Source organism: Castor canadensis, chromosome 6 (genome assembly GCF_047511655.1).
Source record: "Castor canadensis chromosome 6, mCasCan1.hap1v2, whole genome shotgun sequence".
Classification (NCBI taxonomy): Eukaryota; Metazoa; Chordata; class Mammalia; order Rodentia; family Castoridae; genus Castor; species Castor canadensis.
The window spans coordinates 104,326,274-104,352,580 of NC_133391.1; the positions used below are offsets into that span (position 1 = coordinate 104,326,274).

General features: G+C 35.7%; 1 protein-coding gene across 16 annotated transcripts in view; it reads left to right on the forward strand.

Annotated features, from left to right (window-relative positions):
- The window catches only part of Mef2c (myocyte enhancer factor 2C), a 163,535-nt gene extending 141,155 nt beyond the window's left edge, over nt 1-22,380 (forward strand). For 10 of the 16 annotated variants that reach the window (XM_074077110.1, XM_074077111.1, XM_074077108.1 and 7 more), the window contains 5 exons: nt 8,639-8,811; nt 10,432-10,455; nt 11,345-11,474; nt 12,054-12,189; nt 17,738-22,380. In XM_074077110.1, the coding sequence (XP_073933211.1) occupies nt 8,639-8,811; nt 10,432-10,455; nt 11,345-11,474; nt 12,054-12,189; nt 17,738-18,059 (785 nt within the window). In that variant the 3' untranslated portion in view covers nt 18,060-22,380. The remainder of the gene's footprint in view (nt 1-8,638; nt 8,812-10,431; nt 10,456-11,344; nt 11,475-12,053; nt 12,190-17,737) is intronic. The other 6 variants (XM_074077120.1, XM_020177650.2, XM_074077116.1 and 3 more) reach the window with 3 other exon arrangements.
- Nucleotides 22,381-26,307: the final 3,927 nt, after the last annotated feature.

Below are 26,307 nucleotides of genomic sequence, written 5' to 3' on the forward strand. Positions count from 1 at the left end.
CATTTCACAAAAGATCACTCACACAACACAGTCTAAGAAACATGAAGGGCAAGTGGGCTGGACATTAAATCCAGGGTGCTGGGGTCCTTCATCAGGTAACATGGTCAGGCAGAAGAAACAAGTCTTTTTTATTTATGTGTCTATTTACTTAATTTCATACTGGGGTTGAACTGAGAGCCTTGCACTTGCTAGGCAGGCACTCTACCACTTGAGCCACGCCTGCAGCCTTCAGTCTCTTTTTAGAATGTCTGCCGTCCCCAAACTGGTATAGCCAAGAATAGCCTTGGCTTTGATGTATCTTGGGGTATTTTTCTAAGAACATGCCACAGAAGGCAACGAGGTTTCACAGGAGTTTCTTCACAGCCTAACATTATGAATTATTATAATTTTCCCTAAGAAACCCCCAGAAATAGTGAAGTTGTGTGCAAGAATCTGTAATCAGGAGTCTTTAGTAGGATAAGAATCAGAGATCTGATTTATCCCCATTCTACACTAGGCATACTGAAATTTTCATCATTACCAGATTTCTGACTCCAAGTGTTTTGTGGTTGCCTTTGCTCTTAGAGCCATCCTATGAAAATGATCTCCTTTTCACACACACACACACACACACACAACTGATTGTGATTCACAACAGCTGAAAAACTCATGGTTTTCAGCACTTTTAACAGGGTTTTAGGCATTCAGGACAGAGTGAATATAAGAATGCAACCTAGAAGGTCATGTTTTCCACTGAAAAAATTGTTCAAGAATGCCAATTTCAATAAGGTAGGGGGATGTATGAGCAAGTTGATTATAGGCAATGTAATTTTCTATATAAAGGTATATGTTTATTTAAGACACAAAATAACATCCTGATATTAGAAATGAGCTTACAATCTTAAAACTTTTTAAAAGCTAAATATAAAATTGATATGTGATAGTGACACTTTTATGTATACATCATCTTTATTTAACAAGACAATTTACTGAAAGTATTTTCAAAATTTTTCTAATGAAAGAAAAAACTAAAGGATTAGGGGTATAGCTCAGTTCTAGACCATGTGCTTAGTGTGTACGAGGTCTTGGTTCAATTACCAGCACCCAAAAAAAAAAAACTAAGTAGGTCAAACATTTCGCTGAAGTAAAAACAATCAGTCATGAAATCAATCATGAAAATCCACCTGTGTGTTCATCTTAATGTTTTCCTGTGGCAGTTTGCTCAAAACTCCCAAAAATCAGATACCATTCATAAATTACTACACAACGCAATTTTATACACCTATACATTAGAAGTTGTTTTCCAGATACTGACTAATACTGAATGCCATAAAGCACTATATGTTTTCTATTGCTGAGTGGTCTCATTCACAGTGGGTAGGTAAGCATCTTTACCCTATGAGTGGATTAGTCATGGGAATATTGTTGACTAAGGTTTTACACAATCTAGGCTGAGCACCAGTGGCTCATGCCTGTAATCATAGCTGCTTAGGAAACAGGGAGGATCAAAGTTCAAATCCAGCCTGAACAAATAGTTTTCAAGACCCCATCTCCAAAATAACCAGAGCAAAATGAATTGGAGGCATGGCTCAAGCAGTAGAGTGCTTTCTTTGGAAGCATGAAGCCTGAAATTCAAACCCTAGTCCCACGGGAAAAAAAAAAATTACAAAATCTCCTTTTAAAAATATATTTAAATGTCCACTCTAAATAGTATTTCAAAATTAAATACTGCTCTGGTATTCAGGGTAGCTAACTCCAACATCTCGTATTTATTGTAAATATTCATTGTAACTATTTATCTAGGAAACCAGAAATAGCACATCACCATTTTCTACCTTTTTGTAAATTCAGTGTCTTATGAACAAATCTCATGGTATTATGTTTTGTTTTGTTTGTGGTGCTCAAGAGTGAGCTCAGGGCCTCACACATGCACACGTCACTATACCACTGAGCTATACCCCATACTCAATCTTTCTACTTTCTGTTGCCAAGTTGACTGTGTAATGTGTCCATCGAACTTCCACATCACCTCTGGCTTAGAAGAACTTTTGTGTCTCCTGTCCCTGGCCTCGGACATCAATAATTTCTTTTCCTCCTTTGTATCCTGTAATCTTAGAAAAGTATAAAATCTCAGAACATTCTTAATGTTATTCTGTTGAATAGTCTGAGAAAGCAAAAGAAAGAAAAACATCTCAGAACACAGTCAGTTTTCAAGGAGCAGTGCAGTGTATGTACTTTAGAGTACGGACACACTGCTTGAGTTCCCAATATGCATCTACCACTTGATGGCTCTTTGTCATTGAGCAAGTTACTGGGCCTCCCGGTTCTTCATTTGTTTCACTAGATAACATAGAAATACTTGGGTACCTCACAGGCCCACCCTCCTGAGGATCTTCATAGTTGGTTGTACCTATGTCTAGTATCAAATAATTACATGGCAGCAGGGCACCTGCGAGGGCAAGCTTGATATTGTGAATAGCATTAGTACACAATGTTGTACAGTGTTTGCTATTGTTGGCGTGATTGCACGGTCTAGTTGGTCTCAGATGAATACCTGAGAGACTCTGATTCAGATTATTTTTAACCTTCTCTCACATAATAAAATAATTATCTCTTTTGAGAAGACAAGTTCAACAGGATTGAAGGAACCTTAATAGAGACATCATGATTAGTACCCAGCTTTTTCTGTTACTGCCTCCTTTGCCCCCAACTCCTGACTGCCATGTAAATCTTTCCATTTCTACTGCCTCATTTAGACCTCATTCCACCTATAGCAGGTATCTCCCAACTAGCTTCCCTAGTAGCAGTCTAACCCCTTTTTAAGCTCTTGTTTCCACTGCCACTACTGTTATTTTCCTAACACATAGAGTTAACAAAGCTAACCACTCAGAAGCTGTCATTGGCTGCTTGTTTGCAATACTATAAAGTGTGGTAAAAGTTTAGTATGAAGTCTACAGTATAAAGTTAACATGATCTGAGAAGTTTGTATGAGCCAAGCCTGCTTTTCCAGCTTCTGAAAACCACATATTCTAAAACAGCCAGTGTTTTATCTTTGTAGTCAAGGCTCTCCTGTCTCTTTGAACCACCTGACTAAATCCTATTCACTCTTAATTCTGCCCTCCCACCATTTTTTTACCCCGGATATCATGCTGGTCATCTTTTGATGGAAAGTTCTATATGAGCAAATTATTGTTAAGAATTATCTTGAGACAACTTGTGATGATAAAACTTGTCATCGTGGAAAATCGGTGTTTTGTGAAAGTTTTTATTTTCATTAGGGAAAATTTCTACTTTATTTGATTATACCATTAGTATGTAGCTAAGTAATGTGTTGTGAAATAATTAATGGGTATCACAGGTAAAAGAAGGTTCAGTTAACTCTCTATAAACAAATTTATAAGGTGGGCTCTTGCATGATTTCCCAACTTTGATATTATATGCTTGATCAGCAGGTTGTCTCAATGGTGCACTTGGCCACCACAGTGCAATCATTAGCATAAAAAATGTTTGAGTTTAACTAATTACTCATTACATTTTCAGTTCTCACTTTGTATTCCCTCAGTCACTTAACTTTCAGTGCCATTCCTAATTTTCTAGGATATTCTGTATGTTTTCAAGCACATGAAACATTTAAAGAACTAGTCGTTGTGCAGTGCCACTGCCTCTAATTGCAGCAGGAGTTTAGAGGAGAGTGAGTTCAATGTGACCTGAAGTTGTCTAAAAGGCATCATGAAAGAGTCGGGACTACAGCTGATCCTTAAAAGACAAATTTGAATTAAACAGGAAAGTGAACATTGCCAGTTATTGAACTGCTAGAGCAAAGACTCGGGTGTATTCAGAGGACCATAGGCCTGGTTCTGGCATTGGAAATTAGGTTAGTTAGACAGAGCAGGTCAACTATAGACAGCCCTGAAAGCCAGACAGGGCACTGACCCAACTGTGTTAAATAGTAAATGACAAAAGGAATATTATAAAGTGGCACTTTAGAAAGATTTCCCTGGGTAGGTTGGTTAATAACACACATATGCACAAACGTTTGCATCCAGATCTAAGGAGCTCACACCCTCATGAAACTCATCGTAGGGCCTGGGGAAGAACCCTTCAGCTAGAGACAAGAAGACCAGGTGGGAGTTGTTAAAAGACATAGTTAAATGGAGACGAAATTCAAAATGGTAGCAATGGAGATTGAGATAGGAACTTTTGAAAAACATTAACAAGATTTGATATCTCATTGATATGGAGATGGAGGAGTGGTAGAAAGTGGTCAAAGTCAGCAGTTTTTGGAGATTGAAGATAGTCTGGATGAAAGAATTAGCCATGATCCCTAAGAACTAGTTTCTGTTCTGGACTTACTAATTTTATATGCTTGTATTGATAATTGAAAGTCTTGGAAAAGAAAAAACAAATAAATGAAAAGACTCCAAATACCTAAACATCCAAATAAAAGAAAGTTTTAGAGCTGTGTGCTCAAAGAGAGTTACATGCTCAGTTGAGCTCTCTGAAAGAAGGAAAAAATGCCTTCCTCATAATAACTTAAGCCAGGAATATGTTCTTCGAATTTACAACGTCTTAAAATAGGAGTCAATAAAAAAGAAAAAAAGCAGCAAATGTTTGCAAGTTAACTGGGGAGAAAAAAGTTTTCTTTTCTTAACACTGTATTTCAAGCCCCAAATATTTACACTAATTTTAATATGAGTGTTTACAAACTCACAACCAGTAGAGGTAGATAGATCCTGTTATTCTTTATATGTTATATCATGAATAGTTAAATTGTTTTATTTTATGTGAAACAATATTTTAATCAAATGAAATTATAAAAGCTTCTTTTGTTGGGTGCCAATAGCTCACTTCTATAAAACTCAAGCTACATGGGAGGCTGAGATCAGGAGGATCAAGGTTCAAGAACAGCCCTAGCAAATAGTTTAAGAGACTCCTATTCTCCAGAATAACCAGAGAAAAATGGACTGGAGGTGTGGTTCAAGCAGTAGAGTGCCTGCTTTGCAAGTGCGAAGCCCTGGGTTCAAACACCAGTCCCACGAAGAAAAAAAACAAAAAAAAGGTTCATTTGACTCTAAAGTTGGTCTGTGCTTCATTTTCTTATAATCTATAATCAGGAAATCCATTCACTCATGCTTTATAATTTTTGTGCTTTTAAGTGGTCAGGAGAATGTGACATCTGCATACAGTCACGTCTAAACTGATAATTGTCCAAACAGAGGATAATTTTAAAACATAACACAAAGAAAGGTCGAATCTGTCAAGTAGAAGGTTGTTGGGAGGTGGTGTTTCCCACCTCCCCGGCCCCTGAATTTAAGTGTGACCATGCTCTCTGTTGAATTTATCTTAAGGTAAGACAGCAGCCTCCACACAGGCCACAGCGTTCTGAGTGAAGAGGAGGCTTGTGGTTCCCCCGCAGGCTTAAATGCAGGCTCTTAGCAGTAAACCACACGCATGTATTCATCATTGATTTCCAAATGATAGGTTTCTATATCACTGGTTTAGGATCCACAGTCTTGCATTCCTGAATCTATATTATGCCAAAAGAATAACAATTTGGTGGCTGGAAACAGAAATGGTTATTATACGGCTCCAAAATGCTAGCTGGCATAATATGCTAAAAACAGCAGAAATTCACCCGTAAAAAGCAGAATTTATTTGTTCTTAGAAATAACTTTATGCTCTAAAAATATGAATTTAAGAAGTGTCATCGTGATTCAAAATATTTTACATAGTGTATAAACACCTTAAAATTTGTGACAAATCTTCTAAAATGGCATAATTTCCAAATAGCAGGAGATTTTTCAAGAGAGAAATAGAATGCTTTTTAAATCAGTTTTCTGGTTTTGAGGTATTTATTGTATGAAAAAACTATGTATGTATGTTTCCTTTTTTCCCCTTCCTTCTGCTGTCCCAAATCATTGTTGTAAATGTAGGCAAAAAGACATAGACTTTATTGGAATTTCTCATAGTGTACCATAGAAAGAAAAAAAATTAAAAGAAACTTTTTTCATAGCCTCTGTGAAGCATTTCCATTTTCACTCACTGACCCAGGGCTTGTCATATCACAGGACAACACATTTCACAAAGTGGTTTTACTTCCTTTTAGCAAAATAACTCCTCCATGCAAACCAGTATCGGCTTCTACCAAGCCGGGGTTTTAGTTTCTTCTGATCTATTTAGGCTTCATTGCACTGCTTAACTGATTTATTTTTTTCTTCTTCTTTTGAAATTACTTAGCTAATTTTCCATTTGATTATTTGTTTAAACCAGATCTCACACAGGCTTAATATGTAAGTGACACATGTATTCCATGTGTCTGTCTGAACTTTAGCTGACAGGAAAGCATACTGCAAATTTTGTCTTAGTTTTCTCATTCTTTTTTTTTATCCAGAAAAACCTATTAATTCAAACTAAGGCCCTAGCATAATCACAATAATGATTCGGTAAGACATGTTAAATATAAAACTCCTCTGAGCATTCTAATTTATCAAGAATATTTCTTGGTGAGCATACTCTTTGTTTATATTTCTCCTAAGTGAGAAAAAATGAATGTATTGTTTCATGTAATAGCTTTTGCCACTATACACTGTTCAGATTAACTCTAACAGATAATTTTGGCTTTTGACAAATTTAGTTGGCTATAATTTAGCTATTTTTCTTGAAGTTTTATTATAGAAGTTACATATTCAAATTCAGTGAGCATTTCTTAAGCAACTATTGTGTACTTGAGCCATGTTTCAGGGTGTTTCATTTTGTTTCTGTTTGTTTCCCAAAACATGGAAAATTTTTTGCATATCTGAATTGTTAATCTTGCATTTATTTGTTGTATACTTAATCTGTTTATTCATTAAAAACATGATGAAGGTAAATAAATTAGATATGAAGAACAAATTTGCTTTAGGTAGTATCCCCAAATATATTTTAATTCAAAAAAAGTTCCCATAAATTTCTCCTGAAATATACCTGTGCATCACCTTCTCTATTTGAAACCATCACAACAGTCTCCAAAATGGTCCATATCACCAGGCCCCTTCCCAATTCCAGGGTATCCTCATGCCAGTAGATTCCTGACCACTTTAAGACTTGTGCTAGACCTCTGATATGAAACCTTGGTAGGTCTGCATTTCCACCATATAAACCCAAGGAGTTTTAGCCTGGAATTCAAGTTTGGAGAGACCAACTTGAATTCCAGGCTATTGGAATTCAAGTGTCTCCTTTCATAAGTCCTATCCTAAACAGGCTCCTCAAGTGTTCCTGACTGCACCCTATAAATTCCTCCCTCAGCATGTTCCCAGCACCGAGCTACAAGTTTAACATATCTTCTTGTTTCCTCTTTTTTCTTCAATACTCAAATCAATTCCTTATTCTTCCATAAACCTTTATTGGATAATCTCTTCTCTCCTGGGAACTGAATAACACTTAATCTGGATTACTTTGTGGGTACCTCACCCTAGGCTATCTTGTATCCATCTGTACATGTTCCACAAATATGTATTGGATTACCACAAAGGGATTTCAGAGCCTTTCAGGACAGAGGCCCTGTCTTTGCTTCCTCACTGAGTAGCACATAGTATCATTGGTCCAGGGGTAATGGATACTTGTGTTTTTCAGTGATGATGATGATGGCAATAACAATGAGGTTTAACTGTCTCCTTCAAAGAGCCTCAGAAAACAACTGTCTAGTTTTTTAGGAAGCACTGTTGAATCAGGTAGTCGGTTTCTCTTATTCTCCAATCAGAAGCAGTGCAGGAAGCCAGCAGATGGCTTTCTGAGTCAGCTCTCATTCCAGCTCAGGTTGCATTTCCAACCAAACTCTATAGCTCTCCCTGTCAGGGAGTAGTTTATTTTGAAAAATTTTATTTGAAAAATGGAGACCTTCAGATACCTTTTTTTTCTGTTAGGAGGAGGCTAAACATCAGAGCTCTAAGAAAGCCCTCTCCGCCTTCCCATTTGGAGGCTATTCCTGTGCCTTGGTGAATAAGACTTTAGAGAAGGCATCATCACTTCATTTCAGCTCCTGAGAAGGAGTGTTGCTTTTTGAAGATCTGTGTGAGCCAGAAAACCTGCAGGATTTCAGAGCTGAACACTGAACTTGGTCAGAAGGGCAAACCAGATGCAAGAAATACCATAGGGAGAATTCACTCAGAAAGAGGGGACCTGACCAGCAAAATGTATACTCGGCTTCCTGTCCTCCTGCATGTCCTAGAAATTACAGTCTTGACATGGTCTGCCCTTTCTTCATCTAAGGACACACAGGCACACAAAATAAAACCCAAACCAATGAATTGAAAGAGTGAGTCACACCACCCAGGCCTCTGCCAAACTAGTCAATTAAAGTGCAAGACCAATTCTGTGCTTTTCTTAGACCCTGTCTGAATTTCTTCCTGAATTTTTTTTAATAGGAAAAAAGTATATGGTGATTTCTGAGCAAGATGATATATATTAGCTCTCTTCTCACACACAAAAAAAATTAATCTTCTTTAAATAATTAAGCGATTCTTCACATGGAGGTTAAACCAGGCATGCTATAATTTTTCTATGTGTATATATTATATGTCTTCTTGATCAGCTTTTATTTTTATTCTCATGTAGTGTATTTTTTAGAAATATGTCTGAGTCTAGATTTCTCCTTGAGTTCTCTACTGTTTTTCCTTAACAGGGAATGGGTATGGCAATCCCAGAAACTCACCAGGTCTGCTGGTCTCACCTGGTAACTTGAACAAGAATATGCAAGCAAAATCTCCACCCCCTATGAATTTAGGAATGAACAATCGTAAACCAGACCTCCGAGTTCTTATTCCACCGGGCAGCAAGAATACAATGCCATCAGTGGTAATGAAAAACTACATCTTAAATTCATGCCGACAACGTTTTGTATATGTGTTCCTATTTTAGTATTTGTCTAACTTTATGAATTACTTAAGTTCTTCCAGCACATTAACACTGTTAACTAATAGTGTTATTAATGCTATTGATGGAGCCCTGATTATATTTAGCTATTACTTCTGTGACTGGTTTGCATTGCCCTTTTTCTGTATTTAAAAAAAATCCAATTAACTCCTCTATAGAACAGTTGCTCTGGGACAAGGAAAACATTTCCTTCTAATACTCCAAAATTATAGCTAGAAAAACAGTCAAATTCTACTATTAGGCAAATCAGAAGCTCCTTCAGAAGAATAATAAGGAGGCACTTCACCGCATAAGGGTTTTTACAGCATCAAGCTATTTATGTCCTCAACATGCTGACAATGAAAAATGCCTTCCATAATTTCCAAATGAACTTTCTCTTGCTAATTGGCAGTTCCTTTCTTAGATATATCTCTGTTGATATCCAATCCACTGCCTCAATTCATCTTTGCACATATGTACTTCATGAAAATACCTTTCAAAAGCAAATTGTTAAAATCCTAGACATTTTGAGAACAAAGGCTAGATTTTTATGTCAAAAATGTAGCTCAGTGGTAGAGTGCTTGCCTAACATGTGCAAGGCCCTGAGTTCAATCCCCAGCATTGAGAGAGAGAAAGAAAGAGAGACACAGACAGACACACAGACAAAGAGACAGACAGAGAGGCACACATAGAGACAGAGACAGAGTTGTGACACAAGGAAAAATAAATATGAAATGTGAATCTAAATACATGTAATATCCTCAGATCCTATCGTTTTCTTTCTCATGGGTCTACATACCTAAGAAGAGAAGCTTGTTGGGACTAAAGTCAACAACAAATAGACTTTTATCAGTGTTCTTCAAATTAGCTGCTCTTAAAGAATGAAAATGTTTAAAAACAAGATTCAGTAGAAAAATTTAGATCATTCTGCAAACACATTTCTTTTTTTTTTTTTCTTTTTTTTAGATTTCTCTGCTCTGTGGCAAGCTTCAGGGTAAAACAGTCCTGTGAGCTGATTAGTTTATTATGGCACAGTGCAGATTAATTTTGAATATCAACCAAAAAAATCACATAATATGCAACGTTCCCTTTGGAAAAGACTGTGTCTAATAAATAAAACCTCCAACAGGGCTACAGCCAGGCAGTGTGGGCCATGCACGGCAGGCTGTCTCTGTCAGCAGATTTATTCCAGGTCCCTTAAAATTGATGCTTTCTGTGAGTAGTTGGTCACAGGTGTGACTCCCTCTTCCTCCAGCAAGGAGGGTTTCAAAGTACAGTCCTTTCCTTCTTTTTTTTTTTTTTTAAATGTGGTAGTGAAATAATGAACATTGAGACACTGACCTGTGCTGAAAACTGGATAGATTGTCTTCACATCTGAGACAAACACCTCATTAAGAGAAACAAAGAATGCCTTTGTATGGAGTTATCTTTATAGTCTGGGTTTTAAAACTGTTTAAACTGTTGTGTCTATCAGAAGATGCTTTTCCTTTTGTTGAAAAGATTTTGCCCAATTATAAATATTTACAGACACTAATTAATAAAACTCCTTCCTCATGCTCTCAGTCTGAGGATGTCGACCTGCTTTTGGTAAGTGGTGAGAATGCTTTCCTTAAAAGGCATATGCAAGGAAATACCCAAAATTGCTTTTGTAGCTCAGATAAAACTGAAAGATTTTGAATCTTATTAAGTGTGTTCATATTTATTATGTTTAAATACCATTCATTTCTAGTATCACTCACAAGGGACAAGAATGTTTGGTTATTTGGGGGGGGTTGTTGTTGTTGTTTGTTTTTTTCTATCCCAACCTCTGTAAGTAGAAGCCATGTTTTAAATACTTTAAGACTTAAATTTATAGTAAAATTCCAACACACAAAAATATTTCTTTTGTTATTTAAAACTAGAATTCTTTTTCTAAAAAGTAAAGTGCCATGATGTTAAGTTTAAGCGTATCTTCAATCTCTTTGGTACAAGGAGTTAAATACAGGCATTATCTAGTTTGAGAGACGTTTAGAAGAATCTGAAGAAAGTGGTCAGAGCACCACCTGCTGGTCACAGTATAGCATTAAACCCTACCTATCTGCTCTGCTGTGCATAGAACTGAATGTAAAACCCACCATGGTTGATTTTAATTTTTTTTTAATTTGCATTTGAATAAAAACTGAAACAATAGAAGTACAGTATACATATTTCATCAGTTCTCAACATAGTCTCTTTTTACCCATAATAAAGCTATGGTACTTGTTGCTAGTTCAGTTGCCTAGGAGATACTGATGTAATGGGTTACTATGGCAACAGCTGGTCTCTTGAAGGATTGTAAATGATAGGGTTGGCAGAGTTCATAGAGACACATGTTAAATGATTAATTTCATGAGCTTCATACCAAGTTATTTCTTTATGTTCAAAACTAATACTGAAACCTAATATTTTTAACTTTAAAAAAATTTCATCAATAATGTCTTTTTATTTACTTTAAAAGAATCAAAGGATAAATAACTCCCAGTCTGCTCAGTCATTGGCTACCCCAGTGGTTTCTGTGGCAACTCCTACTTTACCAGGACAAGGAATGGGAGGATATCCATCAGCCATTTCGACAACATATGGTACTGGTAAGTAGCTTTGTCATGTGCAAATATTACATTAACTACTTTTTATTAACAAGCAAGATGTAAAAGTTACTATCTTTACCCTACTAGAAAGCTTTATCTAGTACCTGTGGTGTCCCAGAGCACATTGCACCAATGCTTATTCCTTACTAAGACAAAATGAATATCCACATTTTTCTTTCTTGGTGACTATAAGTTTTATTTATCCAGCCTGAATTCAAAATAGAAGAACGATTTCAAGGAAATTGAGCTGTTATTACCTTAATGTAATAGAAAGCTTGCTCTATTGAGATTGTTTAAAAACATTTCTAGACCTTGAGATAAGCATATACTGTGAAACCAGGTTGTGTTACAGTAAACTAGAATTGCAGGCTATGCTATTTCAAAGCTTTCACTGAATACTTATTTTTGATGAACAGTAGAGTTTTAAAATCATAATTATCCCTGATATTTTATCCCCCTCTCCCTCCACATCAAAAAATTCAATCAAAGTCAAGAATATTTTGGAAATTGAAAATGTTTAATTTTATTTTCTATTCGACATTTTTAAATATGTCCCCTTCCTTATTGCTTTTTCTTTAGAGTACTCTCTGAGTAGTGCAGATTTGTCATCTCTGTCTGGATTTAACACCGCCAGCGCTCTTCACCTTGGTTCAGTAACTGGCTGGCAACAGCAACACCTACATAACATGCCACCATCAGCCCTCAGTCAATTGGGGTAAGCAATATTAACTTCTTTTATGGCGTGCTTTTCAAATGTGTTTTTAAATGGCAAATGGCAGTCTTTAAATATGTGTTTTCATGTCCCGTTGGATGATGTAAAATTCTACCTTGCAGAAATATGAAAGTAATTCAGACCAACACCTTAAGTAGCTTAACCCGTGCATCCCTTGTTTTCTAAGAATGAGGAGCTCTGTAAAAATTGGATACATTCTTTTCTTATTGCTTTAACTGTACATTTCCACTTTTGACACTGATAGAAATTTTATTTAGCTAGATTTTCACAGAGCTCACATAGGAACTTTGCAGTTGTAAGTTCTTTAACTTTTTGGATATTTGAGGGTTTTGTTTTTTTTTTTAATCACTTAGCATTAAGTTCACTAATGTGAACTTAATGTTCATAGGATGGACTATTCAATTTCTGTACAGGCTTTATATATTTATAATGATTCATAGTATAATTGTTTATCTATTACATTAATATATAAGCACTAATTAGAACATACAATACTAGTTATTAAATTTGAGCTTAAAAATAATTTTTGTTGTTTTCTGGTCAAAGGATGTTTCTTTCTGCCCCCTTGTGGTAGTTTTGAGATATGTCGTTGTCATAAAAAACATTTCTGTCATTTCTGTGGAAATGTTCAAACCTTAAAGTGCCCCAAATATACAATTAACACTACTTCTTATAAAATTGTTTTTTTAAAACCTAAAACTTAACCAAGGACCTGGGTTTACATTTAATAACTCCAAAACTGCAATTAATCTTTAGAATATAGACATTTAAAGGTTTGTATGTTCATATGTTTATGAACAGCAGACATGACTACACAACTCTTCTACTGAAAGATTTCATTATAGTTAGCAGTTAGTTATATTATTAACTAGTTCCATATCCATATTTCTAAGGAGGTGAGAATAAACCATTGATTAGAATACAAGCTGCTAGTTGAAATCACACCTTCATTTCTCTTCCCCTTCTCCTTCTCCTCTCCCCTCCCCCACTAGCTTTCATATGATCTTGATATAACATAGAGTAGTCCTTTGATTATGGCATCTTTATCTAATCACCATTTGCTTATGGCCATCTTGTGACTAGTCACTGTCACTGAAAATCTAGCCCTTCATGTAAATAATAACAAATTCACGTGACATTGTTTCTCTACATTCTTGAAAGTACATTGAAAGCTGTATTAAGCATTGGCCAACAAAATTTCTCTTTAATGAAAGATTTAAATTATCCCTTCAATGCTAACTGTCCAAGGAGTCATTAATTGTAGTAAGTTTTTCAGGTAATTATCACTAAATACATAATAACAACCTGGCCAATTTAAAGTATGTCCATGTGGCATTATATTGCCATGGCTTAGCAGTGAATTAACTACACATGCTTTTGTCAGTGATAATGTGACTGATTATTTCTCATTTTCATAAAATTCATCTTTTGCAGCTCCAAATTTTCCTAGAAAGTATCCATGTCAAAAGTCATATTATTTCATCTGAATGTGGCATTCTTTTATTTTTCAATAACAGTAATTTCCATTTTTACTTATGAACACACTGATTTACACATTTTAATTACACTACAGTTTAAAACTCTCTTCTATTAAGGGGAGAATATAATTTCCTGCTGTCCCTAATGGTAAATAAGAAAAACTGAGTAAGTCCTGGACTTAAGGGTGAAGCATTTTGTTTAGCTCCCATTTCTTTCAACTCAAATTTTATTGTGCATAAATTGACTCTGAATTTAGTCTATGAATTTTAATTGACTTAATCACTTCCCTTATACCACAAATTTATAAGATGACCCTTTTAGTCTTTCTGATGCCAGCACTCCTCCTCTCTCTCTCTCTCTCTCTGTTTCTCTTTCATGCACACCCACATGGTCATTTTTTGAAAGGAGATTTCTTCAAATGGACTACCCTATGTATACAAATAAACTGTAGTTTATAAAATTCCAAGTTATAGTATTTATATAAAATAATAAAATTACACAAGCTGCCTTATTCTAGTATAAATCAATTAAAGGATCGATACATTTTCCAAGTCAAAGCGTCTCTTAAGCTTGTGTTTAGGACTCATTCTTTTAAGCACATGCAGTTTTCAAAGAAGCCAATGAAATAAATTTTTGCTTCACAAAGTAGATATTCCCAGAAGCCCAAAAAGCTTACTACAGTTCTTTTTCAAAATTGCAAAAGTGTGAAGAGTTCTTCGTATTGTGTCCATGGGAAAGGGTCCATTTATCCTTCAAAGTTTTAAGTCCCCAAAGCCATGCTCTAAAAAATATCCAGCATCTGATTTTATATTAAAAAAATTAGATAAGGACAAATTTTTCTCATGTAGGAACAGACCAGACTGGCAGTGGAGCTTCCCGTATTTGAGCAAATGACCCTCAAGTTTTAGATGTTTTTCTCAACTCTGAACTTACAGAAAGAAAAATAACTGGGCACTGGTGGCCCATGCCTGTAATCCAAACTACTTTGGGAAGCTGAGATTGGGAGGATCATAGTTTGAGGCCAGCTCAGGGAAAATCATAAGACTCCCATCTCCAAAATAACCAGAGCAAAATGAACTATAGGTGTGGCTCAAGTGGTAGAGCACCTGCTTTGCAAGCATAAAGTCCTGAATTCAAATCCTAGTCCACATACTACAGGTAGTAATAATTTTGAGTACAGATGACTTTTTAAAAATTAGGTAAAATATATTTTGATAGTCTAATCTCCAGGGGGAGACTATGAGAAACAAGAATAAAACTATCCAGTCATGTTTGATTTCTGAACAATTTGTGGGAAAGGATGAGTATTTTCCTAATTCAAAGGCATGTGTAGTAGATGAAATCTTCAACAGAAGACCTACCAGGGCAACTTTCATGCCCGACTCCTACTTTCCCACCTGCCTCTTTATTTCCAGCCAACACATATGAAATCTTTGACAATTATCTGTGTCTATATTTTGTTCTCAAGAACAACTAGACTTACATGCTTAGATTTGAATCTAGCATATATGCAGTTAAGTGTTTTCTAATGCTGCTATTTCTTTTCAAAAAAGTATTTGAGACTTGCCATCCTATTTTGTATCCTTAGTATAGTATAAGAAAACTGAGACTAAGACATCACTTATATTCAGTACTGTAGATTTAATCCCCAAAACTACTCTGAATCCTTGTGTATATTTTCAGTGTCAAGTGAAATCCCACCACAAGATTAATTTAGGCTGTTTTATTCAAAGGATAGGATTACCAATAATTGTTTTATCTTTCATGGGGAAGGGATATAGCTAAACCTATACAAGCCTGCTGACATTGGGAGATGAAGCAAATTAATGGATAATGTAGCTTCCAAAAAGCCATTGAAGAATTATCACTTTGATCACTTTATCTTTTCCTTAATTTATCTAGATTAACTGCTTATCTGATCCAGCTCACTCTGTTTTTTTTAAATTTTCTGTGTTACCCTCCCTAAGAAAACACAGTTTAAATGTCAAAAGGCAGACAAAAGTATTTATTGATATGCCATATTATTTTCAGGCTCCTAATTGACATTCATTATTAAACAGTTGTGTGATCCACAGTAGAAGCATTTAATTAAATTTTAGTGAAATAGTGTTTCTTACCCAGAGCAAAGAAGATTCTTGCTTTCCAAAATCAAAAGATGATTTCCCCTAACATCAAAATGAATCATTAAGTAACTCTGAGCTAAGATAAAATAGTCTCCCATTATGGGTCCTTTTGAAATACAGGTGTTTCCCTCTCCCCATCTTAATATCTTCCTGATTTAAAGATTATTTAATTAAAACTCTTAGAAAAATTAGTAAACTAATCCATACTTTAAAATAATAAATTACAAATAAATAGTTCTAGGTATAAACAGAAGATTGAAAATCACATATATGCAATGTGAAATCTTGATATAAGTATGAGGATTGCTTTGATTTTGTAAGATCCTAAAGCTAGAGAAAGAAAGGCTTATTAAAGAAGCAAATAATTCTCCTTTATATCATTCTCTACATTCGTTCATCCATTAATAAGAGAAGGAAAGTAATTCTTTGCCAGTAGGTGGTGCTTTTGTATAAAACATTACTCAAAGATAAACTCATTTCTGACTAATTTTATATCTCTATACATCTTAAGCCTATATTGAATCTCCCAAAAAGCCAACCCCAAGTTACTTTCCTATTTCCTTTGAAATATACACCTATTCTCCACTGCTTATAATTTGATTGTTAATGTTATCCAGTTCTCTCCATTGGAAACAGCATAATTACACACATTAATAGGAGGGCTTGCTTTCTTTTGTTTAAAATTGGAGTGTCACATGGATGATTCTTTACTGTGACTCTTCCTCAATAGAAGAGATTACTGTATTCTCTTGATGGTATGGTCAAGTCATGCTGGTTCTAGCTATGGATGTCAGTACAATCAGAAAGCAAGAACAATAAAAGCATCTTAATATTGATGCTGGCAATGTGACCACAGTTTATCCTGATCAAAATCATTCTGATTGCTAATCTACACTTAAGAGCTTAATATTTTTCTCTCCAGAATTTTAATTATCTAAATTCTCTTACATTCTGGAAGAAGGGCAAATTATGCTCCCTTGGAACATGTGATGATTAAGGATTATAAACATAGTAAAATCATACTACATTCTCCTTTACAAGAACCTTTCCTTAAGCAACACCAGATTCATCCATTAATGACAATTAATGTACTAATAATTATACTAACACTTACTAGTAGTGGTGGTTAGACTAAGTACCCTACCAGAAATATTTCCTAGCCACAGTAAAATTAAGGACATTATGGCAAACAGACAGTATTTTCATCCAATGTATCTGTAAAGGATGAAAAAAGGCCAATTATTTATCAGATTTAGTAGGGTAGAAAGTCTGCTTTTAACTGATATTTAAAATTTCTGCAGATAATTTTCAGTCTCCTTCTTCCTTCCCCTTCTCTTCCCTCTTCCATGCTTTTCACCAGTTCTAGGTATTGTGTAGCATTTAATGGATTCTATTCATTTGAAATTTGAATTCACTTTCTCTGAAGACTGTATAACTCCTTTTCTATGTGTTTATTAATTAGAGGGAAATGTTTATATGGATAATAAACCTTTTAAAATAATTTTCAAACACAGGCATTAGTAAATCAAGAAAGTCTGATTCAAAGCCAAACACTGTATCTCAAGACTTCAGAAAATTAAAAATTGGAAATAGTGTAGAATTTCCATGGACACAGAAAATGCTTTTTGCAGCATGTCTTAAGTCTTTCTGAAACAGCAACCTATAGGTTTAGGGAACCTGTCAGAGACTAGATGATTCATGAGGCCTGGACTAGTTAAATACTGTAATTACTACCAGACAAATCAACAAAGGCATCCTGAATGGCTCTAAGGCAGCGATGCCCTAAGTGCCTCGCAGCACCTCTCCTCACTCTGGGCATGCTCTGGTGGTGTCTATGCAAGTCTTTAAACTGATGTGTTATGTAATTGTGAGTTCCTGGGGCCTCCAGGCCTCCTCCATCTGTAACTGGGTTTCCTTTCCTCCTACAGAGCTTGCACTAGCACTCATTTATCTCAGAGTTCAAATCTCTCCCTGCCTTCTACTCAAAGCCTCAACATCAAGTCAGAACCTGTTTCTCCTCCTAGAGACCGTACCACCACCCCTTCGAGATACCCACAACACACGCGCCACGAGGCGGGGAGATCTCCTGTTGACAGCTTGAGCAGCTGTAGCAGTTCCTATGATGGGAGCGACCGAGAGGATCACCGGAACGAATTCCACTCCCCCATTGGACTCACCAGACCTTCGCCGGACGAAAGGGAAAGTCCCTCAGTCAAGCGCATGCGACTCTCTGAAGGATGGGCAACATGATCACGTTATTACTTAATAGTTTTTTTTTTTCTTGCAGTGTGTGTGTGTGCTATACCTTAATGGGGAAGGGGGGTCGATATGCATTATATGTGCCGTGTGTGGAAAAAAAAAAAAGTCAGGTACTCTGTTTTGTAAAAGTACTTTTAAATTGCCTCAGTGATAAGTATAAAGATAAACAGAAATGCTGAGATAAGCTTAGCACTTGAGTTGTACAACAGAACACTTGTACAAAATAGATTTTAAGGCTAACTTCTTTCACTGTTGTGCTCCTTTGCAAAATGTATGTTACAATAGATAGTGTCATGTTGCAGGTTCAACGTTATTTACATGTAAATAGACAAAAGGAAACATTTGCCAAAAGCGGCAGATCTTTACTGAAAGAGAGAGCAGCTGTTATGCAACATATAGAAAAATGTACAGAGGTTTGAACAGACCCGGCAATGGGTGGCCATTGGTAAATGTTAGGAACATGCCCGGTCACCTAACATCCCGAGCTCGCTCACAAACCTGCAGGCATATCATTGGCGTATGGCACTCATTAAAAAGGATCAAAGACCATTAAAAGAGGACCATACCTATTTCAAATGTGGAGTTTGAGAGCTAACATATTTAATTAAATAAATAAATCTGGGTCTGCATCTCTTATTAAATAAAATATAAAAATATGTACATTACATTTTGCTTATTTTCATATAAAAGGTAAGACAGAGTTTGCAAAGCATTTGTGGCTTTTTGTAGTTTACTTAAGCCAAAATGTGTTTTTTTTCCCCCTTGATAGCTTCGCTAATATTTTAAACAGTCCTGTAAAAAACCAAAAAGGACTTTTTGTATAGAAAGCACTACCCTAAGCCATGAAGAACTCCATGCTTTGCTAACCAAGATAACTGTTTTCTCTTTGTAGAAGTTTTGTTTTTGAAATGTGTATTTCTAATTATATAAAATATTAAGAATCTTTTAAAAAATCTGTGAAATTAACATGCTTGTGTATAGCTTTCTAATATATATAATATTATGGTAATAGCAGAAGTTTTGTTATCTTAATAGCGGGAGGGGGGTATATTTGTGCAGTTGCACATTCGAGTAACTATTTTCTTTCTGATTTCTTTTACTCTGCATACATTTTATAAGTTCAAGGTCAGCTGTCAAAAGGATAACCTGTGGGGTTAAAACATATCACATTGCAACACCCTAAATTGTTTTTAAAACATTAGCAATCTTTTGGGTCAACTGACATCCATTGTATATACTAATTAGTTTCTTTCATACTATTTTTGTTTGTTTTTTGCATTTTTATCAAATGCAGGGCCCCTTTCTGATCTCAGCATTTCACCATGCATCTTGGAATTCAGTAAGTGCATATCCTAATGTGCCCACATCTTAAATTATATGGTTGGTTTTCAGCTTAGGATTTAATATGTTTCTTAGAAATATGCCCAGAGTAAGAAGCTGTTGGGGCCCTAGAAATAAGTGATATGGAGTTTACTGGATGAATAAGTTATAAATTCCCACAGAAGAAAAATGTGAAAGACTGGGTGCTAGAAAAGAAGGAAGCAGGTAAAGGGATAGTTGCTTGTCATCAAATTTTAATTATTTTAACTGACCCTTAACAATCTTGTCAGCAACATAGGACTGTTGAACAATCCCGGTGTGTCAGGACCCCCAAATGTCACTTCTGCCTAAAGCATGTATGTCATCTATTTTTTCTTCAATAAAGAGATTTAATAGCCATTTCAAGAAATCCCATTAAAGAACCTCTCTATGTCCCTTTTTTTAATTTTTCAAGAAAATTTAACTCTTGTCTAATATTCGTCTATAAGGAATTAATGTTCAGACCCTTTAAAAAGTGAGTGCCATAAAAAAGTGAATATATATTGTTTAAAAGATACTTCAGTCTAGGAATGATTTCCTTCTCTTGGAATGTGAAGATCTGTCGATTCATCTCTAATCACGTACAATGACATACACAGCAAAGAAGACAGTAAGATCAACACTGCTATATCGTGTATAGGATACTTCTTATCCAGTTTTTTCCCTTTACTTGCATAGTTGCTATGTGTTTCTCATTGTGAAAGGCTGCCGCTGGGTGGCAGAAGCCAAAAGACCTTATTAATGAGGCTATATTTTCTTAACTTGATCTTCAATCCATAATTAGAGGACAATGCACCTTTGGTTGCATAAAGGATGCGACCTGCCTTGTACTAATGTTTTATATGCTAAAAACAAAAAAATCAACTATTTCATATATATATCCCACTACAAAAGGTATCCATGGAGCATGAAAGAATAGCATTTATGCAGAGGAAAAACAGAAAATCATCCCTAGAAATATGCATACTCAACACACACACACACAAAGAGAAAAGCATAAAATCATTTTTCTCACCAGAGACTTGATCCCATCCTAACAACTCATCCTTATAACTTGATGTGTATTAAATATGCAAACATATCACAAATGTTCTGTGTTATTTCCAAACAATTTTGTGTATCAATTTCAGTAGAATATTACCAGTGGGTGGGAAAGGGTCATTATATAAAAAGATGAAGAAGTAGCCATATTAATTTTTTAACATGCAATTTGCCTCAGAAACAAAGAAAACATGAATTTCTAATGCTGAAGAAAAAGTAAGCTAAAATACCAGCAGAAGCCTTGGATATTTATAGCAGTTCTGACAATAGTTTTATAAGAACATGAAGAGAACAGAATCACTTGAAAATGGATGCCAGTCATCTCTTGCTCCCACTACTGAGTTCATTTAAAGTGGTGGCAAGATAGCGAAGGGATAATCTGAGAATTTTTTTAAAGATGATTTAATGAGAAGAAGCACAATTTTGATTGTGATCAGTCACTTTCTGTAAACAGTTACTGTCTATCTTTACCCTTATGCCTTTTCTGTAATTTACCGTTTATTGTATTTGCAAAGCTAGTATGGTTTTTAATCACAGTAAATTCTTTGTATCCAAAAGTTTAGGGCAGAGCCCTGAGGGATTGTTATTTTACATTACCTGTCCTAGAGTTAACATTTTAGACAACATTCTTCACTGCAAGTAAAAGAACCCTAAGTGGCATTTTACGTAGCTGCAAGTATTGTTATATCTAGTCCTACTTTAAAAGACTTTTGGTGATAATAAGCTCAAATACTGGTAACAGTGTTGCAATATACGCAAGCTGCACAACCTGTATATTGTACGCATTGGCGTGTGGAGGCTGTTCATTTCAATCTTTTTAAAAATTGTTGTTTTTTAGTAAAATGGCTTATTTTTTCCCAAAGGTGGATTTAATGTTTTGTAATGATGAATATGAAAATATCTGTCATCCGTAGATCATTTAAAAGCTAACTAAAGTGTGAATTTTAAAAATCCCAATACACTTTTTAAAAGAATGTCTGCCCTCTCACACTTCTCTATGTACTTGTTTCTCTTGCTTATCCATCCTTTTACTTAGAGATAGCATTTTTGCCCCCCTTTATCCCTGTTGTTTGTTTTTCCAGAGAGTAAATGCTTTGTATTTCTTTCTTTAAAAACAATTTTTTAAAGAAGAAGCCACTTGAACCCTCAATAAAGGCTGTTGCCTAAGCATGGCATACTTCATCTGTTCTCGTTTGTGCCATCTGCTGTGATGTCGTCACTTGTATGGCGTTAATTTCCTGCCACTACAGATCTTTTGAAGATTGCTGGAATACTGGTGTCTGTTCGAATGCTTCAGACTACAGATGTAATTAAAGGCTTTTCTTAATATGTTTTAACCAAAGATGTGGAGCAATCCAAGCCACATATCTTCTACATTAAATTATCCATTTTGGTTATTTTCATAATCGGGTATTGCATTTTTGCCTTCCCTGTTCATACCTCAAATTGATTCATACCTCAGTTTAATTCAGAGAGGTTTAGCTAAGTGATGGATTCTGTTGTGGTTTGAATGCAGCATCAGTGTACTCTTGGAGCAAATAGACCTGGATCACTGCAGGCATAGGACTTGGATTGCTTCAGATGGTTTGCTGTATCATTTTTCTTCCTTTTCTTTTTCTGGGGACTTGTTTCCATTAAATGACAGTAATTAAAATAGCTTGTAAATGAGGGCATACAAGCATTTGCAACAAATACTCAAATAGAGGCTCACAGCGGCATAAGCTGGACTTTGTCGCCACTAGATGACAAGATGTTATAACTAAGTTAAACCACATCTGTGTATCTCAAGGGACTTAATTCAGCTGTCTGTAGTGAATTAAAAGTGGGAAATTTTCAAAGTTTCTCCTGCTGGAAATAAGGTATAATTTGTATTTTGCAGACAATTCAGTAAAGTTACTGGCTTTCTTAGTGATGCAGTGTCTGTGGTGCATTTTTTTAATTAATGTTTTACTGCTAAATTTATTCCACTTTATTGTGTTTTTAAAAAGCAACTTATCCCCCAAGCACAAATGAGCTTTCTCAGTTTTCAACTCAAAATATATGAAAAGATGGATATGTGTGTCTGTGTGGGAGGGGTGTGAATTGGAAAACAGTTCTTAGGGTAATGTAGTAGTCAGCCAACATGGGAGATTTAAGGTGCTCACAGAGTGGTTCAGCTTCTTTTTCAAAGCAGTTACATTAAAGTCTTTGATAACCTGTTTAAATACATAGAATTTTCCTAAGGTTATTCATTATGAAAAGCACTACCATGATACAAGCTAAATTGTTGTTTTAGCTAAAACAGTATTTCCAGAAACACTTCCTTTCTCATCAAAATAGTTTTTTAATTTTAAAAAAGTTGAAAACATAGCGCTCATATCTAAATATTTGAGTAAGTTAGTGGATATATACATTTTTAACTATAAAAATATATAGATGACAAAAATTCAGTTATAATTTCTAAAGGGAACTTCCCTAAAAAGATCAATATAAAGATTAAAGATTAATTTAGAAACTGAAAAGAAAAACAGGAAGGCATTGAAAGCAAACTGGAGAAGTTGGACTTTTGCATTATTTTAAGGGAACAAATGTTGAGGAAAGGGAATGCCTATGACTTCAAAATTTTTGTTCACTTTATTCATTTTCAGTAAACATTTAGTAAGCAATAAATATATGTAGCTCAAGTGGTAGATTCCAGGATGAATGAAGGTGTAGCCCCTACTTTTAGGAAATTTACAAACTAAGAGTAGGTATAAAGTGTTCTCAGAGAAGTCTTCAATGTGCTATGAGAGAACTACTTTCACCATTTTTTGAGTGAGGCAGAAGACAGCCCCAAAGTGTGGACACTCATAATTACCTGAGAGAGACAGCCTTTCATTTGCTTTTGAAGGGTGGGCAGGATTAAGAAAGCTCAGAAGAATGAAAGCAAGGCTGGCTTTGTGGGCACATGACCCCTGCAGTTGCATATGACCCTGCCCTGTGTTGAGTGTAATGTTCTGCTCTCACTACCTTGAAATTCTTAGTAATTTTGTCTGTGAGCTTGTCTTGTAGGTAAAGCCTAATGGTACACCAGACCATGTGCATGATCAGAGGAGATGCACAGGAAAAAGAGAAAAGCTTTATATTTCAGTATCTTTAACCCAAGGTACTCTTTTCCTGCTTTTTTAATAAGGACCACCCCCATTTTCATTTAGCACTGGGTCTTGCAACCATGATTACAGACTAGGAAGAAATAGTAAATACAAAGGCACAGGGATGTGAAAACGAGAGACAAATGTGCAAGAATTGTAGCCCATTCTATTTAGATAAAGGGCAACCATGCATAGGAAAACAGGACTGGAAGAGTTGTTTGGGGGTCTGATTACATAATTGCAAATTAAGACATCTGGAGTTCAGGAAATCAGTTGGAAGATTTAATAGAGATAGAGGATTGCCAGCATTCAGCAAATGTTTAGGATAATGGTAGGACTGATGTAAAAGTTTATAGCTTTAAACTTAAATGATTAGGAAATGACTAGTAATGTCCAAACTACAAAATGTCACTGCTTCTTGAGAAAGGTAAATAATTCAATTTTCAGCATGTTGAGTTTGACTTATTTCTATGAGAATGTTGTAAAAATAGACTCAAACTTGGGGTATCAATTAATCCTAAAGATAAAGATTTAGATATCACTAACAGGGAGGTAACAGTGAAGCCATGCCTGTGAATGAGTTTGTCAGGGGGAAGGGAGAAGAGAGAGGCCTGTAGAGGCAAAAAAAATTTTGAAGTAGTCAAGAACAAAGTCAGACAGAAAGAAAACCAAAGCTGTCAAGACCGGAAGAGATTTCAAGAAATTTTGCAAATAGAAGAATTTGGCAGCATTAAGGCTTTCATTGAGGTCACAGAGGAGGAAATACTGGAAAGGACTTTACCTGCTCTTGAGTGATCACTGAGAGAACCATTTTAATAAACCAGTAGAGGAGGCAGAAGGAACAGGAAGTAGTCTAGCAGGTGTTTTAAAATTTTAGGCCGCAAGTATGGACTAAACTTTCACAAACTTTGGTAATTAAGAGAGCTGGCTTGAGAGGCAAGCAAGATCAAGGATCAAGGGAAGGGTTTTTTAAAAAGGATAGGTGACATACCTGAGTATGTTTATAGGCTGGGGGACAAATAGGGGAACAGAATACAGACATGGACCATCCCAACCAGTGGCTAGAGGTTGTGTCCCAGATGCCCAAACTGGATATGATTCGTCTATTACAATGATGTTTAGGTATTTTAATTAAATAGTTATTGAAATTGACATAGTAAAACTATCCAGAGGAGAGAATCTGAATTTTCATTTTGTAAACTGAGAAGATTTTTTTGTTTTGTTTGCATGTTACTATGGAATCTTTCCTATATGTTACCTTTATAGACTGACTTCTGAGCAAGTACTTCTCCACCATTTAGCTTCCTGGAATTCCAACTCTGCCTACTTCCTAGAGCAAATGAAGCCATTCTTTAATCTCTCCTTCCTGGAGCACTTTTGCCTAAGAGGTAGAATTAAGAAAACATGTGAGAAAATATTCATAGTTTATGGCCCTAAAGGAGTTTCTGGGTCTAGTGGCAACCTTGGCTGTCACGTCATCAGTTCCATCTCATTCCCAGACTGGACTGCCTCAGATTCCAGGGATAACCTCCAGCCCTCATGTAGCCATAACTTCTGCTCTCAGCCAAATGTAAGCCATCCTTACCCTAGGAACCTAGTAACTCAGTGCAAAGCTCAGACTGTAAGGGAAAGAACATTGACTACCAATGGGGCAATTCCATGATGAATAGACAGTGGTTAGGAGAACATTTGCTCAGACACTCCCAACAATTCAGGGTCAGTTCCCTTGACCCGTCCTCCTCTCCACAAAAATAGAACAAGTCCTGGGAGGCTGCTGTGGCCGGAGCTACCTGAAAAAAACAGAAGCTGAAGCTGGTATGTGAGTAAGGGCAAGACACTAACATAAACTGAGTACTTCCCAGTGGAGTTAACCTGCGTTATGTTATTTAACCTGCTTAGTAAGACTGTGGCAAGGGTGCAGTATTTCCAGAGGTCCTGGTTGAGAATCAAACCAACTTTACCCCCTTATAAGTGAAGTGATATTTGGCAAGTTATTTATTCTCATTAAGCATTGATTTTCTGTAACCCGCGAGGTTTATCACTAACTCACAGAGTTACTCCAAAGCTCAATTAAGACCTGTAAAGGTGGTAATCTCTAAAAGATCAGGATCCCCATTCATTACTCAACACTTTGTCCCACAATGGTAAAAGATGTCTGATTTTTCCTCTAACGACTACAATGTGCTTTTTAACACTTCTTTAAGAATATCATATTCTTTCCCAAAAGACAATTTTGGTATGTCCCTGCTTTGTTGATGCTCAAAGCATATTAGTCATGGAGATAGCTGTGCTGTGCAGCTATTCTTCCCAAAGCTTCCCACTGGTGGTGCTAAGTTTATGGCACACAGACTTTTCTAGAAGCAATATTTCTACAAAGAGAACTACTTCCTTCAAGTATTTATTCCATAGGTATTTCATGTGAAATATTTTTTAAAACTCCTTACAAATAAAGAGTCCTGCTTGGAAATGCAAACCTGTTTGTATTCAAGAGTTTACTATTGGGTATTTGTAATAGGGAAGCTGCCCATTCATAAAGGAGTGATTCAGTAAATTGTGGTATAGCCACACAATGGAATACCCCACAATAGTTTTTTCAAAAACCATAAAACAAGTTAAAGCTTCTATGTATTGATATGAAAAAACTCAGTCCTTATTGATAAGGACTCAGAAAAATGATTTATGTCTTCTAAACAGTACATCCTTTACAGAATCTACCTTGAAGGTACTGA